This window comes from Watersipora subatra, chromosome 9 (genome assembly GCF_963576615.1).
Source record: "Watersipora subatra chromosome 9, tzWatSuba1.1, whole genome shotgun sequence".
NCBI classification, from domain to species: domain Eukaryota; kingdom Metazoa; phylum Bryozoa; class Gymnolaemata; order Cheilostomatida; family Watersiporidae; genus Watersipora; species Watersipora subatra.
The window spans coordinates 23,796,069-23,818,734 of record NC_088716.1 but is presented as its reverse complement, the minus strand read 5'-3'; the positions used below and the strand labels follow the sequence as shown (position 1 = coordinate 23,818,734).

The window sequence follows — 22,666 nt, the reverse complement described above, 5'->3', positions numbered from 1 at the left end:
GAAAACTGAAACCGCACAAGAAACATCCAGAAAGTATTGCATAGTTATTGCATCTTAAAATCTGTACTTGTTATTGCACATCTACTGCGTAAGTACAGTGAAATATTGCATTGCACTCCCATGATTGCATCTAGAAAGATAAATGACAAAAAGTCGATATGCCATTTCTGACAAACTGAGAGAATGGCTAACGATATAAACATCTAGCAAAGTTAAATATTTCATATATAGATTAACAATGTATATAATAAATTATAAGCTAACAGATTGCAAACAAAAGCCGAAGAGCTATGATATAGGGCAAATGGTCCCAACAAGTTGTAATTGTCTCCTCGATACTGACAAAAATATTGTCACGGTGAATGGATGGCATGGCGTTGGAAGGCGTATCAATGCGGTAATGCTTGAACAATACTAGCAGGTATAACATATGGATAGGCCCTTTAAACAAGGTAAAAAAATAACTACTTATATTTTTTGACGGATTTTGATGCAGTCTATTTTGAGGCAAAACAGTGACATGTGACCAACTATATTCTAGTCAACATTGATCTCCAAAACATCTGTTGGTGTCCCAGGCTGTGTAACATGCTTTTCCTCTGTAGATTTCGTTGTACCGGTATTCGCTTCATCAGCCCTTCTCACTAAGTATTCGTAGCATGACTTGAGACAGTCCTACAGGAGTTGTCAGCACATGCAACTTTCATTTAGGTGAAACACAAGCTGATAGTTATAACAGTCCTATTCATAGATGTTTCTATATGCTTTCACAACATAAGTGTTTTTCATGAGTTTTGATTATTCTCGAATCAATGTGACCCTCCAATCAGCAATGAGATATTTTAGCTCGCAAGTACAGCGGTGAACAGCATAAACAATCCTTTTTGAAGAACTAAAATTTTCGTTTATAACATTTTTTTAAATTCACAACTCACTGTAAATTTAGTCAATAAAAATAAATTATATATTAAATTAATCCTCATTTGGTCCTGATTCCTACATTTAAACCAAACAGCTATAAAGTTATATTTTTCGATGATTATGTATGCTAAATTTTGAACATATCACTTTTTTTGATGGTTGAAAATAACAATCTACACAAATACGGTCACTTCATGTACATTTTTATTTGTTCATTTAGTTTATTTATTTAGTCATATTTATTTATTTAGTCATATATGCCTATAAAACTAAATTTTAGAAACAAAATTTATATGTATAAATTTCAGAAATAAACAATCCAATCATTTTTATTACATCGGTTCAAGAAATGGCGTCTATTCCAATTTGAGTACATCCTACTTTGTATTTAATGGGATATTCTGAATTTTGACAAGATTTTAAATTTAGTGTTGTATAATTATATAGTATATAGTTATACTATATACTATATAGTTATCTATTGGTATATAATTGGTTTATTTACTAGTAACAAAGACGAGAACAACAAACTAAAAATAAGTTTGAGAAATGTTATTGAGAAACAAAGAGACTCCAGTTTATTCTGCACAAGTATGAATCATATTCAGTGATTCACATTATGTTCCTTCTCAATTGTGAACAAGATCTAAAGATTGATATCAGCTAACTCCTCAGCAGAAAGGTTCAGTTTGGAAATAAAACACCTTCATTTAGTTAAAGCTATTCACCTGTCAATCACGAACAGGTTAATAATTATGAAGCTCATGGCAAGCGTTTGTGAATGTCCCATGGATTAGCACTGTTTCCGGCGTGAAAAGTTGTAGTATTTTCTCATGAATGGAACTGCTTAAAAATACAAAGGCTTCTATCATTCATTTAAATCTAGCTTATGACATTTCAATCTCAATCTTTTAATGCATGTCAATATGCAAATTTAAATGTGAGTTTAAAAATTTGGTTGCTACTGCTACTTGCATAAAAAAGTTCAATTTAACACAGTTGAATTTGGTTAATGTAAAGAGTTTTTATGATAGGCGCAAACCTAAAGTGATAAACAGCCACATTTGTGATCAGCAAGCACTTAGTTTACAAACTGACCGAGTCTTTTATAACAATCAAAAACTTTGGATTACATATTGTTGGCTGAGCGCAAAATTGTTGTAACTTCACCTTTGTTCTATATGAAGTTAAAACAATTTTGCTCTCAGCCCACGAATTATAATCGTCTATAACTGCCTTAATATATTTTGGCAAAGGAATAATGATACATTTAAATAATTTTATATTATTGTAGAGAAACTGTACAGTATATCGAATTTCTGATATAAAACTACATTCTTATCAAGCCATTTGCAATGAAACCATTAGAGTGAATTTTCCCCCACTGTGATCTCCTCAACTTGAGGCATGAAAAGGCAAGTAATAGAAAAACAAGAAGTCGTATTACTTACCAAGTCAGCTCCAATCATGTCTCTCAATATTCGTGCATAGAGATCGGCTTTCCAAGAATTACTCATGTCCTTGACTGCAGCGCAGAGACAGGCAGCAGCCACCATAGATGGAGGGTAAATCACACCTTTCTCATCTGCAACACAAACAGGAAGTATGGTAAGTGTTAATTGTGAGTAAGTTAGTAAGTGCTACCTATCAATCTAGGACTTTGCCTAAAGGCTGGTTTACACTATATCGCCGCATCTCACCATTGATGTCACAATACTTCGGTGATCGTCAATGATAACAATGTTCACACTATCACAAACCCATCCGCGTTTGTATCAGGAAATACTCCACGTAATGGTAGTAATGTTTTAATTTATCTTTATAAATTTTCGCGAAGAAACCTCTTTGTTTTTGAGTGCTAGAATCAAACACTAGTCCCGCAGCGACTATCACAAATGAATATGAGTAAATCACCCTATCCTTGACCGTGAATAACCCTCGCCAAAATGGTTCACACTTGAAAGGAGGTCGTCGATGCTTGGCGAAATATCAGGAAAGTTTGACAGCTGCAAACTTTCCTGACGTGTCCGTGATGCTTTGTCGATGCTATCGGTTCACAGTTCACATAATCGATGATAAACGCGGAAAGGAAAATGCTGACAAACGGTGTTATAGTGTGAACCAGCCTTTAAGAGGCAAATGTTTGGGGCCGATATGAGCAGGAGTTCTTTTAGAGTTTAGAAAGGGTGGATTTAGCCCGAGGACCAGCAAAATGAACATTAGCAAAAAGCACTCTAAACCTAATAAGTTTAGAATGCATTACTTCGGCATCACTTTAATCACATTGGCTAATTCTTTTGATGACAAGTAAAGCTTGTGGAAAAGACAATCCAAGTTTGGGACCAAAACGATGGAATGTCGAATAGTCGATCATGTGATTGTTTGTAAACCATCATACATAAATTTCGATAAAAATTTACATAGAATCAAGGCATCAATGACATAATGGCTTTGGTGACAAGGACATATAAAGTTCAGCAGTATCCATAGCAGAAAAATTGATATTAAACTTATAATTAAATTGCTTTGCATCCCTCTGATCCTGAAAGTTTAATGACAAACTAGAACGGTGTGGATCTGTGCATAGAGTTCAATAGTAGTATGTAACATTATCAAGTTCTCTGAAACATCACAAATGACGATCTAAAGAACATCGGCAAACTATTTTCATAACCTCAGCTCGTCTGCGTGTGTACCTTCGATGTGCAATCGTTTCACGAAAATTTAATAATAGTGGTAATAACTTATACATACATGTATTATAAAACCCGGAAATTATCATCGACTAAAATATAATCAGAGCAATCGTTAAAAAAAACATTTTGTCTAGCGCCTAAAACAATGATCGTTCAGTGTAGCCTTGAAACGCAATGTTAGGTGCAATCATGGTAAGGATGGCCTTAGTTCTGTTATTGTGAGTTGGCCAGACACTGTTGGGGGGTGTTGTCATCAAAGAGCTTTTTCATGAAACGTTTTTTTTTGGGTCTGAGCAATGACCTTGGATTCGGTCTTCATTTAAACTTCAAAGTGAGCTTTACAGGCCCGTTTGGTCTGGTTTCTGTGATACATTAAAATTAGCCTTATCAGGTATCCTATCCATTCAAGTATATTTTGTGTACATTGCTTCTTACTCGATATACATTGTAACTAATACTGCCCATGCCCATTCGTTTCCATGGCATTCCACTCCGAGGAAACCAAATTAGATTTCACTGTTTGTATTCTGCTATCTCATTGTGATACAAAGCTATTAGAATTATCTTGTAGATGAGAGACGGACAGAATTGTTCCTGATAATGCAATGTTTGCTGAGTCTTTGACGAACCCTTTATAGTACTGTATCAACAAAAATGCGTCTCCGATCCTTTCACAGACGTGTTATGAGAATTTTGCTCTGTATTTTTCTTAAAGAATGAAATATTTGCTCAGTTAGTCTGTACAAATGCCAGCTATTCTATGTGTTTGCATAATGCCTTTTAGTTTTATTCAATACACTTTCACTTTAAAACCTCCTTGTGTTCATCTGCTGCAAAATGATACCTTCTTTCAAGAGAATATACGTTGGTATGCGCACAGAGTCTATCATTTCTATGGCCAGAGGATGTTACTAACATCGTTGTAACGGGCACTCGGAGTGACTCAAAGAAGAATATTTTTTAGAAGTGTTCTTAGACCAAGTTGTTTTTTATCTTGTTTATGATTGGGGCGCTTCTAGTGGGCCGCCTAATATGTAAAAGATATGCAGTATGCACCTCAGATTTTCAGTTTATAAGGCAGTCTTGTCGACAGCTTTTTAGTGTTTTCATTCACAATCAGAGTTGAAAGATGGAATTGCAGGTTGCATATAAATACTGAGTACATTAATAATAAATTCTTATAATAAACAGCCAACTAACTGTACATGCAGTTGGAATAACTGAGTTTACAGGCCAATCAACATTCACGATGTTTCCATTGTGCGGATTAAGTAGATTTGGAGTTGTGCGCTCGTTGAGTTATCGTGCACTGTCAATGTTCCACATTTTCATGTTGCAAATTAATGTAAGCGATTTGTTTAAAAAAAAGATTCTATGCCAGAAGTCATAGCGGTGCACTCCTGTCTTTTTTAACAGCAGGCTTTCGAAATAGGAATGACTGATTTGCGGAATGTATTTAAAATGGAATCGCTTGTGAGGCTGTTTTTGCCCATTATTTGCTAGTGCTGCTTTTTTCACAAGCATAAAACATTCCATAAAAATTTTTGAGTAAGAAAACTCCACTTGACTTTCGAATGGCAGGCTTGCAGATTAGCCCTATCACGGAGACCTGGTGACTCCTATTAATCTGCGAGTTGACACAACCTGAGAACAGCCTCCATTGAGCCTTGTAAAAACTGAACTTTCGCTGTATAGTTCAAAAATCTTCTAAACTTTGACAATTTGAAGGAGTTCACTGATCTTTCTACTAGTGCCTAACAGAATTCAACTGTTTTCTAAAGTACTTTCCTTGTGACAGTAAGTTGAGCTTTTACAAATGCAGATTTTTAAAATGACTCATATTAGGTATTATTTATCTAGTTTTCATTAGCATCGAAACAGGATTTTTCACAATAGATTTTTCACAATGCCATTTATATTGGTGAAAATTACAAGAGAAGTTCACATTTAGAAATATGTGAAATGTCTTCCAGTAAATGATAGCTTAGAATACAAATATCAGGGAGTAGTCATCAAAAGGTAGTGAAAAATTCCTTAAATTACCGTAAAACCTCTATTTGAGCACCACACTGCTGCATTGTTCAACCTTTCCCCATGTGGCATACTATTAGAATTGATCTACAAAAAAGGTGGCGCTCAAATAGAAATTCTACAGTATGTTTTTTATTTACGGTTAATTTAAAATAATTCAAGCAAAGGAATCCTTTTTGAGGTTGAGCAACTCTGTAATTTACGCTTTTTGACTTATAGCCTATATCTATTCTAGTGATGTTTAAAAGCACTGGGTCTGTTGATATGAGTTTCTAGTATCATCTGTCCATTTCCCCATATGCTCGTTCCTACCACCATCAGATGTCTCGTATTGCCTGTGGTCCAAAAATTTTAGTTGAAATGTATGAGGATTGAGTGAGGCCGGGTGAGCGTTGGAAGAAATGTTAGAGCAGATGTATTCGGAAAGCCCTTCACCTCAACTCTATTTGTTTACTGGGCTCGATTTGCGGCTTTGGCAAATTAAGTTTGCCTGTCCACACAATAAAGCAGGTAGTTAATCGCCACGCTTTAAATTGCGCCGTAAAACCACCCCGTAGACTGAGTTCCAATTTTAAACAAATTCATGAAGGGTCCGGTAAGATAATTCTCTGTATGATTACAAATTAAGGCTACTTTGTTGAGTCAACAAACGCCAGCGTCCAAGCCTGGAACTCCGCCAAATTTTCACCCCCCACTTTGTAAACAAAAGAATTTCTTTGTGTAACCAAGACAATGAAATCGTTTCCAAGCTACGACATTTCTAAAAATGGAATCAAAATTAAGTAGGGCATCCCTCTCCTCCCCTTAATGAGCGCCAGATGAGTCTTGGTCTACTAGTAGCAGCTGATGAGCAACTTGGTTGTGAATAGAACACTGAATTTCGTCTGCATCTCTGAGCGGGTAATCACAAAGCTTGTTTATAGCAGGTGAAATTCATTCCGTGATTTATTTGTGAAGGTTTACTCATGAAATACCCATATGATTTTCTCCAACATCTGCTCCCTGCGCACAGATAGTTTCTCTGTTGTTTCCATTTGTCTTTCCCTTATATGTTCTATTATTGACTGTCAAGTTATCTATCTTTTTTGATTTCTTTTAAAAAGTGGAAGTTCAAAACGATTGAATATTATTGATTATAAATTATGCAGCCAATTAAGGCTGCCGTGAATGTCAGAATATTTGAAAATTGTTTTTCATATGCATATAAGTATCAGACAGAGCTAAACAAGGAACTACTTGAAGTAAAACATAAAATTATTACTTATTTCGTTCATATCACCTTGAAAGTTATGAGAAAAACCAAAATACTTAGGACCTGTAACGTTGGATGTCGTATGCTACTCCAGAAGAGCATTCTAAGAGTCTATCTAAACGTTTTAAAGTTTTCAGCTTTGGCTGTGAGCCATTTTATCGAAAACTGAAAAAATGGGTCACATTTAGACCTTAGTGACTGAACCAAAGTGTAGTTCTAATTATTGTGACGATCGAATTTCTCAGACACACTGGTCGTTAAATCCATGATAACAAAAATTTCATGTGTATTCATGTGATCGAGCCATTATTGGTATCATTTCGTAGAGAATGTTCTACTGACCAGTTTTGTTACAAGTTAATAAAGAACAAACAGACCGGTTTTGAGTTATGAGCAAAAAGATGAACGTTGAACATATCAACTGTTTGACCAGGAAACTCTAAGGATTTGTCTACTAAATAATAAATTGCTATAATATTGTATACTTCATTAGATTTGCATTCATGTAATTTAAAGAAAACAGGCTATGATTAGAGAAATCTGTAACATATCGCCCAACAGCTGCCGGGTTCAAAGATGACAAGAGTCTACAGAACTACTAGGACATATCCTACAGACTGACTAACTTACCTAGTGGAAAGAGTTTGATGTATGGCAGGGAGTAACTCCGAAGTCGCACTGTCATCTCTCGAGATAGTCTTAGCTTCTCTATTAAAAGGTCAAGGAAGTCTAAAGCTATCACCGAGCTGACATCAAACTTAAGTTTGGACAGTACCAACAGCTCCCAATCCTGCAAACATTCAATTCTTAGAATAATAGGCTAAAAGTTGAAAATTATAAAACTACTTATTGCATGTTGAAGGCATAGCCTGCTGTTTGGAGGCTACAATGCAAAAAACCTCAATACAAAAATTTTCAAAAAAAAAATATAGTAATTCAAAAAAACTCCTTCCATTTTAGTAAAACTGGGAGTCCAATGATATGATGACATGCAACTACAGGTGACTGCATGTTTGGCAGGTAATGACATGTTCGGCAGTTAACGACAGGTTGGACAGCTAACTACTGGTTTGACACGCAACTGCAGGTTGTACATTTCACATCACTGTCAGTGTCAGTTTAGAGTGAAATGAACTATAAATAGATATATTATAAAAAACATAATAGTCAACCCATAAATTAATTTGCATTTATTTTATCAAGCCCACACGAACAATGGCAATAGTTCGGTAATAATCCACTAATCTTGAGAGATCTGTCAAGAATACACCAGGAACAACTGGTAGACTAATGGAAAGACTGCAAAAAAATTATGTTTACAGTTTATGTGGTTTTCTTTGTCAAAGTTGTTTTTATATAACTATAACCTCGATTCCATGAAATTGTGTTGTGTAGATAGCCCTAAGTTAGTGAGACAAGGTATATTACAAACTACTTTCAGCAGGTAAGTTTGCCTCAAGCGCCCATCAGTACTAGAAACATGATCTTTGCCTGATTATGAGGATTGGTTGTGGTGAGATACGATCAGACACTAACAACTCTGGGTACAAGTGATTGAGAAACCTGCTGGTTTGAGGTTAGATAAACCTATTAAACACAGAGATAAAACCACGTGAGTGCGGCGAACAATCTCTTCTATCTTTCCATTGATAAATTCTATGAATATCAGAAGAGTGCAGGCGAGTAACTATTCTCTTGGTTAGTCTAGAGTTGTAAACTAGGAAGAGGAAAGAGACGTATGGAGGAAGTCTAGTCTTTGTACGATTGCCTTGGTACAGAATTAGAGCAGAGAAGTAAACAGGAACAATCCATATTTCCTCATTAATAAATTCTCTAATTTTACTTTTTTAAATTTTACGATATTAATTTTTTTTTCAAATTTTACAAAGTCTTTTTTGGGCCTGAGAAACGGCATTGCATTTGTTTTTTATTTAACCTTGAAAGTGAGCTCTCCAGACCCGTTTAGTCTGGTTCCTGTGATACATTAGAAGTTGCCTTATCAGGTATTTGGCCATGCAAGCGCAGTTTGTGTACATTGCATCTTACTCAATATACATTAGTAAGTAACACAAACCATGTACATTCATTTCTATGGAATTCCACTTCGAGGAAACCAAATTAGGTTTCACTGTTTGTATTTTTCTATTTCATTGTCATTGGAGTTTTACTGCCGTCAAACATATAGTTTCTAAACTATGACTTAAATAGAAAAAAGTAAATAAATGGAGTAGCTACAAAGAAGGCAGATGACAGGCAATACATTGAAGTATACCACCATTGATGCAGCCATTTTGTGAGTAACTCTTGGAGGATTGATGCCAATTTGCTACAACCGTTTTATTCTTTTACAGTTTTACTAATGCATCAAAAAATATTAAAAAACAAAGATACTAACTTCAAAATGGATAAACACGGCAAAACATTTGCTCTCAATGAGACCAAAGTTAGTGTTGTAAAAGGAAATAGACTTGTCAATGAAATTCTTTTTTTCCAATCATCTAATGAAAGCTAACCCGTTGAAAAATATTTTTTTACAAAGTATCAGCCAAGGGGATTGATACCTGACAATGAATTTGCAACCAGTTTTCAGGGGTTTTTGCCAATTACCTGCTTGAATAGGTAGGGTAATAAGTATTTTTCTTGCATAAACGGAAACAGACAATAGCTTATTTATTTCAAGTTGACAAGACTATTAGTGATGAAGAGCCTATAACAGAGTCAGCAGGTGTGTTGACCAGAGACCCCATAACTATTAGTGTTTGCCTCACCTCTAATTACACAATCTCAAGAAATTCTCGTTTTGACACCAAAATTTAGCCAATTTGATAAGAGAAGTGATTGTTTAGATTGCATGAGTAGATTTGGCCAGACAAAGAACCTGTTTAACCAATACTCACAATCGTTTACAAATAGCTTGTGCGAGAAATCAATCAAAATTCGTACAAAGGATGTGACCTCTTCTGTGGCTTGATGTGACCTTCTACGCCATGACAACTAACAACAAGTGCTTTGCACCTTTTAATTTTCTATCATGTGAGGTGTCAAATTATAGTAGAAACAGATTTGAGCTGCTCACCAGTGCCACAAATTGTACAAGCCTCTCTATACTAGGCTATGTGAATGGAAATATATTTAGCTCTGTGAATGAAACTTGTGAGGCTTTTGAGTTGACTCAAGAATTTGCTTTCCAAAAAACTAAAAGAAGCCTTCACTTTAAAACTGGTCACGTTACCATTAAGTGCATGTCCATGTCACCACAGTGCATGTCTACGATATAAATTTGATTGACAAAAATTGATACATTGGATGATGGGAATATAATATAACCATTAAACGACATTGTATCAGCAAAAATCGACAGAAATTATTTCGACCTAATTAGACACAATTTAAGTGATTACTTTTGAAAGACTGTCATCCTTGAAAAATTTGAGCAAGTTTAGTCAACAATTGACAGACACACTAGGTTGAGTCAACTGTTGTCGTTAACGACCTTGACATTCCACTTGCTTGGCCACTACAGCTATTGCTTCAACATTCATCAATGCACAAAATCAGATGTTATAAATCGGAGTAAAAATAATCGATTTTGCTAGGTTCTGTAGAACAAATAGGAGGCAAATACTGCAAATTTGCATTGGAATGAGATCTTTGATCATTGAAAACTTTGATCATGGGCTGGATAATGAAATGGTTAGGTAGTTTTGAGATTTGAATCGTAAAGGCATCAAACAAATGGGAAAGTATAATCGTTCCTAGTTGATACTGATAGACCCTAATGATAAAGTAGCCATAACTAAGTGTATCCATAAGTGAAAACTGCCTGACGGTTTACCTACCTATTGAAATATAGGCTACAACAGGAACATCATACAGGATGCCTTTGCGTTCTCTCATGTACCAGAGGCGAGGATGCGTCGTAAAATATCATAAAAATATTTATTATATAATATGGTACGCAACACAGATTTATCCACGGGTACCCATGGACTTGTAGTTGTTTTGTCCATACGCTATTGACGGTATGTTACTGACACAGTAAGCACTCTTTGGCTGTTATGTGTGAAGAAGGTGCATATATAATTTTTAGCATACACTGAATGCACTTCTAGTAAGGTTGTCATAACCTAAAAACATTAAAATCTTTACTATAATAGGAGCCATGACTGTCCATTTGAACCCATGATTGGAGGTTGGGATAAAATATTGCACCATGCGAGATTTGAACCCACTACGCTCTGCTCAACTGACCAACACACTACCCCAGCAATAATCATTCATTCCAAGGATTTCTGAATAATTGTGCACATACTTATTCTATGTACTATATTGATACACCTGACTATTTCTCACAGCGTCACAGACACCCAGTGTACTAGTTATATATAAAGATCTCTGGCCGTGGATATTGCTGATGCATCATCATGCGTGCACTTATCTACCATTCATAGCCTGTGGCCCATTATGTGCACTTATCTACCATTCATAGACTGTGGCCCATTATGTGCACTTATCCACCATTCATAGACTGTGGCCCATTATGTGCACTTATCCACCATTCATAGCCTGTGGCCCATTATGTGCACTTATCCACCATTCATAGACTGTGGCCCATTATGTGCACTTATCCACCATTCATAGCCTGTGGCCCATTATGTGCACTTATCCACCATTCATAGCCTGTGGCCCATTATGAGCCTTTATCAAGACAAAAACTCCTATAATTTTTGTAAAATTGTGGAGTGAGAGATTGGCCAAACGTGTACCGCAGCAGGTGAGATATCCGAAAGCACCCTTAGTGTATCAATGTTTAGTTCATCACAAAACCAAATTGCTTCAAGCACTACAGAAATCAATAAAATATTGTGAGATGCTCTCCACACCACTTCATACCAAGGGGCAATCTTTAGTGAGCAGTGCTTGTTTGTCACCTTAACAAGTTGTTATGTTCTGATATTTGAACAGCTACAGGCCTAGCATGCTGATGCTTTCTTCACGGCGCTTAATCTAAGAATTGCTAATACTGGTCTCCTATTGGCTGATGAATCTAAGTTAAGGTCATTTAAGGTCCTTGGATGATAATTTATCTTAGTCGAAAAAAATGTTTGCATGGGTAGTTCCTGTTTGGGATTTTTTTTCAGAATGCAAAATGCAAGGAAAAACAAAAGCAAAAGCACTACAAACTGGGATTTTCGTAGCCTCTCCATAGGTCTAAATGGAGGTCAAGGACATTTTCTTGTTTTGTAGCTACATTAGGCTTATCGTAATGGCGGTAGCATTGTTTTTAAAATGTGAGAAAGTCATCTGAAGTATCTGGCCTTTGCAGCTTGTAATTATTTCTAATATTTGTGATTTACATAAACACAGTGATCTTTTGCTGAAGATATCTTAAGCCTTTCAGCATTTCAAATGGAGCAAATCTTTGCTAGACACAACATATTCTGACTTACCACGAGCTGCCTATGATTAATGCTCCTGTCGGTGTATAGAACCAGCTTCTCTGCTGTCAATGGGAATGTTTCTTTGAGTTTTGAGGCTATAAACATACAAGCTGTGGCGAGCAGTTGCAGGTGTCTTTTTTCTAAGCTGGTAGTTATGGCAAGTACTCTGTCCAGAAAATTAACTGATAGGCTGAATACTTCCTCTTCACACCGTTGTTCTTCGCAGACCTGTATAGAGTAACAAGATATACCTAGATTTCTAAGTTGTTTGATCTTAGCGTTTTATGTAGTATAAAATGTCCAACTGTACAGCAAAATGTACAGTTTCTTGCAGAATGACCACAGATTGAATGATTATCCCTTTGAACCCTGGTTGTCCATGTTAATGTGTGTCAGTATTCCTGGGCCATTTGTCCAACGATAGGAAGTGTTGAAACCTATTAAATATATCTAAATATGCTCGTATAACAATGATATATGGTACAACAATGGTAAAAAAGTCTAACAACACAAAGTAAATGCAACCAAATATATAAAAATATTTTTTCACAGTTTTTCGATTAAAACCATCAAAATTTGTTCGATTTTAAACACTTCTAACAATCTTTCAAGTAGCATCGTATCCATCGAGCACACGTTCATCATCATTTTATGGCCCAAAATAATCTGGAAAATTATTAATACTATTATATAATTCTTTATCTGCATCAAAAACATCTATCACATACCGACAAACATCTATCACATACCGACAAACATCGATCACATACCGACAAACATCTATCACATACCGACAAACATCTATCACGTACCGACAAACATCTATCACGTACCGACAAACATCTATCACGTACCGACAAACATCTATCACATACCGACAAACTTCTATCACATACCGACAAATATCTATCACATACCGACAAACATCTATCACATACCGACAAACATCTATCACATACCGACAAACATCTATCACATACCGACAAACATCTATCACATACCGACAAACATCTATCACATACCGACAAACATCTATCACATACCGACAAACATCTATCACATACCGACAAACATCTATCACGTACCGACAAACATCTATCACATACCGACAAACATCTATCACATACCGACAAACATCTATCACATACCGACAAACATCTATCACATACCGACAAACTTCTATCACATACTGACAAATATCTATCACATACCGACAAACATCTATCACATACCGACAAACATCTATCACATACCGACAAACATCTATCACATACCGACAAACATCTATCACATACCGACAAACATCTATCACATACCGACAAACATCTATCACATACCGACAAACATCTATCACATACCGACAAACATCTATCACATACCGACAAACATCTATCACGTACCGACAAACATCTATCACATACCGACAAACATCTATCACATACCGACAAACATCTATCACATACCGACAAACATCTATCACATACCGACAAACTTCTATCACATACTGACAAATATCTATCACATACCGACAAACATCTATCACATACCGACAAACATCTATCACGTACCGACAAACATCTATCACATACCGACAAACATCTATCACATACCGACAAACTTCTATCACATACTGACAAATATCTATCACATACCGACAAACATCTATCACATACCGACAAACATCTATCACATACCGACAAACATCTATCACATACCGACAAACATCTATCACATACCGACAAACATCTATCACATACCGACAAACATCTATCACATACCGACAAACATCTATCACATACCGACAAACATCTATCACATACCGACAAACATCTATCACATACCGACAAACATCTATCACATACCGACAAACATCTATCACATACCGACAAACATCTATCACATACCGACAAACATCTATCACATACCGACAAACATCTATCACATACCGACAAACATCTATCACGTACCGACAAACATCTATCACATACCGACAAACATCTATCACGTACCGACAAACATCTATCACATACCGACAAACATCTATCACATACCGACAAACATCTATCACATACCGACAAACTTCTATCACATACTGACAAATATCTATCACATACCGACAAACATCTATCACATACCGACAAACATCTATCACATACCGACAAACATCTATCACATACCGACAAACATCTATCACGTACCGACAAACATCTATCACATACCGACAAACATCTATCACATACCGACAAACATCTATCACATACCGACAAACATCTATCACGTACCGACAAACATCTATCACATACCGACAAACATCTATCACATACCGACAAACATCTATCACGTACCGACAAACATCTATCACATACCGACAAACATCTATCACATACCGACAAACATCTATCACATACCGACAAACATCTATCACATACCGACAAACATCTATCACATACCGACAAACATCTATCACATACCGACAAACATCTATCACATACCGACAAACATCTATCACATACCGACAAACGTCTATCACATACCGACAAACGTCTATCACATACCGACAAACATCTATCACATACCGACAAACATCTATCACGTACCGACAAACATCTATCACATACCGACAAACATCTATCACATACCGACAAACATCTATCACATACCGACAAACATCTATCACGTACCGACAAACATCTATCACATACCGACAAACATCTATCACATACCGACAAACATCTATCACGTACCGACAAACATCTATCACATACCGACAAACATCTATCACATACCGACAAACATCTATCACATACCGACAAACATCTATCACATACCGACAAACATCTATCACATACCGACAAACATCTATCACATACCGACAAACATCTATCACATACCGACAAACATCTATCACATACCGACAAACGTCTATCACATACCGACAAACGTCTATCACATACCGACAAACATCTATCACATACCGACAAACATCTATCACATACCGACAAACATCTATCACATACCGACAAACATCTATCACATACCGACAAACATCTATCACATACCGACAAACATCTATCACATACCGACAAACATCTATCACATACCGACAAACATCTATCACATACCGACAAACATCTATCACGTACCGACAAACATCTATCACATACCGACAAACATCTATCACATACCGACAAACATCTATCACATACCGACAAACTTCTATCACATACTGACAAATATCTATCACATACCGACAAACATCTATCACATACCGACAAACATCTATCACATACCGACAAACATCTATCACATACCGACAAACATCTATCACGTACCGACAAACATCTATCACATACCGACAAACATCTATCACATACCGACAAACATCTATCACATACCGACAAACATCTATCACATACCGACAAACATCTATCACATACCGACAAACATCTATCACGTACCGACAAACATCTATCACATACCGACAAACATCTATCACATACCGACAAACATCTATCACGTACCGACAAACATCTATCACATACCGACAAACATCTATCACATACCGACAAACATCTATCACATACCGACAAACATCTATCACATACCGACAAACATCTATCACATACCGACAAACATCTATCACATACCGACAAACATCTATCACATACCGACAAACATCTATCACATACCGACAAACGTCTATCACATACCGACAAACGTCTATCACATACCGACAAACATCTATCACATACCGACAAACATCTATCACGTACCGACAAACATCTATCACATACCGACAAACATCTATCACATACCGACAAACATCTATCACATACCGACAAACATCTATCACGTACCGACAAACATCTATCACATACCGACAAACATCTATCACATACCGACAAACGTCTATCACATACCGACAAACATCTATCACATACCGACAAACATCTATCACATACCGACAAACATCTATCACATACCGACAAACATCTATCACATACCGACAAACATCTATCACGTACCGACAAACATCTATCACATACCGACAAACATCTATCACATACCGACAAACATCTATCACATACCGACAAACTTCTATCACATACTGACAAATATCTATCACATACCGACAAACATCTATCACATACCGACAAACATCTATCACATACCGACAAACATCTATCACATACCGACAAACATCTATCACATACCGACAAACATCTATCACATACCGACAAACATCTATCACATACCGACAAACATCTATCACATACCGACAAACATCTATCACATACCGACAAACATCTATCACATACCGACAAACATCTATCACATACCGACAAACATCTATCACATACCGACAAACGTCTATCACATACCGACAAACGTCTATCACATACCGACAAACATCTATCACATACCGACAAACATCTATCACATACCGACAAACATCTATCACATACCGACAAACATCTATCACATACCGACAAACATCTATCACGTACCGACAAACATCTATCACATACCGACAAACATCTATCACATACCGACAAACATCTATCACGTACCGACAAACATCTATCACATACCGACAAACATCTATCACATACCGACAAACATCTATCACATACCGACAAACATCTATCACATACCGACAAACATCTATCACATACCGACAAACATCTATCACATACCGACAAACATCTATCACATACCGACAAACATCTATCACATACCGACAAACGTCTATCACATACCGACAAACGTCTATCACATACCGACAAACATCTATCACATACCGACAAACATCTATCACATACCGACAAACATCTATCACATACCGACAAACATCTATCACATACCGACAAACATCTATCACGTACCGACAAACATCTATCACATACCGACAAACATCTATCACATACCGACAAACATCTATCACATACCGACAAACTTCTATCACATACTGACAAATATCTATCACATACCGACAAACATCTATCACATACCGACAAACATCTATCACATACCGACAAACATCTATCACATACCGACAAACATCTATCACATACCGACAAACATCTATCACATACCGACAAACATCTATCACATACCGACAAACGTCTATCACATACCGACAAACGTCTATCACATACCGACAAACGTCTATCACATACCAACAAACGAGTCACATTAACTTTTTTGCCGATCGTCCGAGTAAAACTGTCATTATAACAAATGAAGTTGATAAAGGTATTTATAAATGGTTAAAAATGGAAGTAAGATTTCTAGTCTAACATCCTGTGCAAAAATTAATTTGATTAGATACGCTGCCACTTAGAAACAGCATTTGTAAACAGAGCCATGTGAATGACTTACACCAGCAGTTAGGGTTTCTGACACCTTACTCAATGCCAGAATACCAGAATACCAGCTGTCAGAGTTCAAAGGATTAAACAGGCCTATGTTTTATAATGTTGTTGACATCAATGCTGAAAATATTGCATGGATCAGCTGGAATGAACAATAAATGTTTATGTTTTCTTCACGAAATAGTTTTCAAGTTTCTATGCAGGAATAGTGTAGCAACAACTGGATGCACCAGTGCGGAAGGGCTACACTCCGTCGACAGGCAGATCATATTTTCATAGAGTGGTATAGTAGAGTGATGGTCGTGTGACGCATACGAAGCAACAGAAAAGGACCTATGCCTATGAACCACTTGTATAAACAGATGGCCTCATTTGTGGCTACAAAAATTCTAATTAACCATTTTCAATTGGTCAAAGGAATACATTCAGTAAATATTTACTCTGTCCATGTAATATTCTACACACTGTTTGGGCTTTCCTTCAGCGCATTACGCCCTATTCTCCTTCTGCTTGTTAGTGGTTTTATCAATTCGTCTTTACTGGACAAACGCATAACACTGTATTTTTCTAGGCTAGCTTATTTATTTTTCCTATAATAATACTACGATTTAATTATTTCCATTAATGGAATTGTCTGCTGGACTTAATAAAGTTTATTTTATAATCCTTACAATAGAGGTTATTATCTCTAGTTTTACAAAAGGGTTCTAACAGGCCATTTTCAGCTTAAGCCTGTGTTCTCTAACTATACAGCCTAGCTATTTATAACAAAATATTTAACTAATAGAATTACTATTGTATGATCTCTCCGTTCAGATTCAATATAAAGATATATGAATAATCATATTAATTCTAACATTTGTATAGGCCTATCATTAAATTTACATGAGCAGAAAGACCTTTACTGTATGAAGAACAGTGGTCAATTTAAACCCTTTGATTAGTTTCACCCACAACTGGCATTGTAATAATTGTATATTACTGTTATATAATTATACTAGATGAATGCTCAGTGTGGCACGGGTAACATAATAATTACCTAATGAATTTGAGTAAATTACCTGGAAAGCCAGATCTTTACTAAAACAATCCTCCCATTTTGGGCCAGATTAACAATTGTTACGAGTAACGTCAACAATGCTAGTTATTAACTCAAAGTTAGCGCATGAATATCTTAACCAATGCAATAGCTATTTGCCCAATGAATCCATTGTATTCTGTGTAACTTAATGATTAAGTTCATTACCTCTAGTTCTGGAGGTCCGAGATCAAATCCAGAGTCATGTGGATTTATCATAGCTAGATTTTAATCGCTACACCAAACACAGGGTTTGACAAAATGTCAGAAAGACAAACACTGACATTCCTATAGATACCTGGCATTGTATAACACAGACACAGCTACCAGCTAACTTCTAAACTCTATTACCGATTGAAAACTTGTAAGTTAAAGTCATATTTTGTAGAATTAGAATAAATTGGTGAACCAAACAAAATTTATTATCATCAACAGAAAATAAAACATATTTTCAAAAACCCAATTAATTTTGGCAGCTCCAAAAATTTGAAAAATAAATTGAAGTTGTCAGCTAACCATGTAAACTTTATCTGAAAATGACTCTTTCGAAGAAATGTCCAGATTTCTACTTATGAACTTTAGTTCTTATGGTCTTTGTACTCAACAATGGTGAATGTATAAGGGACTGTAAATTCATTTTTGTATTGCCAGTTCTACCTGCTAAGAGCTGTCAAAAAATTGCACTACCAGTTCTATCTGCTAAGAACAGTCAAAAACTTCTACTACCAGTTCTACCTGCTAAGAGCTGTCAAAAACTTGCACTACCAGTTAAGAACAGTCAAATACTTGTACTACCAGTTCTACTTCTTTGGAGCTATCAAATATTTGTACTACCGAACCTACCTGCTAGGAGCTGTCAAAAACTTGTACTACTAGTTCTATTTGCTCGGAGCTTCAAAGACTTTAAGTAATACCAGTTTTACCTGCTAAGAGCTGTCAAAGGTGCACCGCAAAAGTATAACACTGCCAATTGTCAGAAATGAGCACTCCTCAACAGTGGTACTACAACTAATGCAAACGCTGCTATCAAGGAAGCAGCATGGAATTGCTGTGCGCAGAAGGAACTTGGTAGAGAGCCTACAGAGATCCAGTATTCTTAAAAGATGACAGAACCTTGCACAATTCATTGGACTGTTCAATCTTTGTTTAGGTTCAAAACTGGAAAAACCATGAATTTTTAGTGACCTGTATTCCTGTTAGTCAAGGCAATGCTGGTTAACCTTAGTTCTAGCTTCCTTTACAAGCTATATACATTATATATTGGACACCTGAGCTATGATTACTAATCTAATTGAAGAATGCACTAACAACTCGGGCTAAGTAAGGGGTAATTAAAACATGCATGCCTTGGATGCCGCAATTACAGCCTCCTACACTCAAAATTTATTACATAATAACAGCTCTTCTAACCAGCTGAGCTCGTAAGACTCTAACATTTAGTGTAGAGAGGGTTCTAGATTCGGTACCTCTTCCTTGATCTCTACACTCAGAAGTTTAGTCATTTATAGCTCCGCTTATAAGACATTCAGTACGAATATGCTTATAGATGGTAACTTCTGGAGGCATGAGTGATGGAAACTATATGCATAAACCCAGCATTTTTCTACAGTACTTGAACATGTCGCTATAATCAACCAGCGAAGTTACCTTTTAGTATTCACTTTTTTTTTTAAACTACAGCATGCAACAATTTTTGCAAAAGTAAAAAGTGTACTTGGTGGTAGCAGAAATAACCAATGAAATGCAACAAGGTTTGTTTGAATTAGTACGGATGCTCCAGACAGTCCATGGTGAACAAATATCTCTCTAGGGCTGCTTACCCTAGAGAGATATATCTCCATGAGTGGCTACAGCGAGGTTGAGTATACAAACAGAGATAGGGCTGTTTGGACAGGCTACTTTCAACTTGTTCATCTCTATAGAGACCCTTCATCTCCAGAGTTTAAATTCTTGTACGTGCAGAGTAAATAACAGTTTTTGTGTACAAAAGTGAAATACAGGGGATACCTTAAGAGGAGGGTTACGGGTTCCACTGTAGGGTTACCCCTACAATGGAGGGTTAAGGTGCCTCTGTCTTATGGTTTTTTGCCTTATGATATGGAACATGAAATTTTTCCGGCTCCTCGTTACGGCATTTTCTTTGCTACATGACATCAGCAAAAATGTCTCTCAAAATTCAAATTTGGCGGTTGGTATGCCGCGTACGTCGGAGTCCCGACGATGCCGATGCTGAAAGAGATACGATGCTTTCTCTCTGTCTCAGTTTAGCATTCTTTGTGTATCATGAAGGCTTGATCTTGCATGAGTGGAATGATATCAAATTTATTGTGTAGTTTAGTGTTTAATATAATATTTACTAGAAACTTTAAGTTAATAAAGTTAATATTCTATTTTGTTACTATTTTTTAATATGTATGGTAAGTATATAAAAACTGATGTTTTTACCGAAAGTGTTTGCATTAGATAATCCCTATGAGTTCCTATTACTCTTCTATATGACAATTTCGCCTTACAATTACAACACCGGAACGAATTAATGTCGTATAGCAGAGTCCACTGCACCAATCAATGTAGTCAAAATACACATAGCAGCGTATGTAGTGTGTGTAGTGTGTCTGTAGCAGTGTGTGTCTCACAGCATAAATGCTATCATCTGAGTTTGATGGGCCAGAGCCGTGGTAATATTAACATGAGGGGCAGTAACCATCAGCATAAAGCTGAGTTTGTCACCTTGAAATAGCCAAGTGATTTCTATCTAGAATTAAGATGCGTTTACCACCTGATATGCAGCGGTCGCAGCATATCCTTCCTCTCCACACGACCTGGTGAACCCTGGCACCAGCTTTGACAAAGTCTGAGTGGTATAAAGCAAAAAGTGGTTGTAAAAACGGCTCTGTCTCAGTGGCTGACACACGATCAGTGAAATGCTGCATACTGTGTTTGTCCGTTTTATACGGTCGGTCGTCATTGAGGGATTGCAATATGGAATTGACCAATCATATATCGCAATGTTAATAATGTCAAAAATACAAGCTAATGGAATGGATATCAATGTTGTATTTCATTGGCTAAAAATTAAACCATTCTGTATAGTCAGAGTTTGAGTTGGTCTAGTGTAAAGCTTTTGGCAAAAAAAAAGTGTTTCAAGTCGTAAAGAGACTAGAGGCCATTCTAACTTCAACTCTCTCAGCGGAAATACTATTCTGACAAATTGTTCTGTTGTGAACACACCTTTAGGCAAGTTTTCAAGTGACTCAACCTGTTATGACTCTAATGTTTGGCCACACTTTAAACAGTTTATCAGATTTTTCCACTTGAATGTCTGTCTTAAATGGTTTTCTGCCATATGCTAACAACACTCACCAATTGTACATAATTCTACAAGAACAATCGGGCTTACCTCGAGCATCCACTGCACGACGATGCGTCTCATGTATGGCCTAACTTCTTTTTGTGGTTCAAGGTGCTGGGCGGGTATCAAGTAAAACTCTTCTGCCTTCAATAAATTCTGCAAGATTCTGTCATCTTTTAGGAACACCGGATCTCTGTAGGCTCTCTTTATAGTGTTGCCTTCTGCGCACAGCAATTCCATGCTGCTCTCAGGCTATCAGCGCCGTCAGCGTTCTAGGCCGTTGTAATACAACTATTTAGAAATGCTCCGTTTCTGACAACTGGCCCTGTTTTACTTCTGAAGTTCACTTTTGACAGCTCTTACCAGGTAGAACTGGTAGTAAACGTTGTGGACCAGCTTCGAGCAAGTAGAACTTGTAGTAGAAGTTTGTGACAGCTCTGAGCAGGTAGAACAGTAGTAGAGTTTTTGACAGCTCCGAGCCAGTAGAACTGGCAATACAAAAGTGACACTTTTCAGTCCG

The 22,666-nt window shown here is 36.6% G+C and overlaps 1 protein-coding gene across 1 annotated transcript; it reads right to left on the bottom strand.

The window, feature by feature from the left end:
- Nucleotides 1-5: 5 nt before the first annotated feature.
- Nucleotides 6-22,654, bottom strand: LOC137403547 (G1/S-specific cyclin-D2-like). The gene is made up of 5 exons (XM_068089493.1): nucleotides 22,195-22,654; nucleotides 12,351-12,569; nucleotides 7,531-7,690; nucleotides 2,373-2,506; nucleotides 6-675 (listed from the first exon to the last, which is right to left on the bottom strand). Exons 1-5 carry the CDS (start codon nucleotides 22,384-22,386, stop codon nucleotides 538-540), a joined length of 843 nt encoding a protein of 280 aa, XP_067945594.1. The 5' UTR covers nucleotides 22,387-22,654; the 3' UTR covers nucleotides 6-537.
- Nucleotides 22,655-22,666: the final 12 nt, after the last annotated feature.

What these genes read in the sequence shown, in the direction of transcription:
- LOC137403547 (XM_068089493.1), bottom strand. Translation starts at nt 22,386, where the DNA reads ATGGAATTGCTGTGCGCAGAAGGCAACACTATAAAGAGAGCCTACAGA. An exon ending in TCGTGCAGTGGATGCTCGAG is followed by an intron (nt 12,570 to 22,194) that starts GTAAGCCCGATT and finishes TACTCTATACAG; the next exon opens with GTCTGCGAAGAACAACGGTG. An exon ending in TTAATCATAGGCAGCTCGTG is followed by an intron (nt 7,691 to 12,350) that starts GTAAGTCAGAAT and finishes GAATGTTTGCAG; the next exon opens with GATTGGGAGCTGTTGGTACT.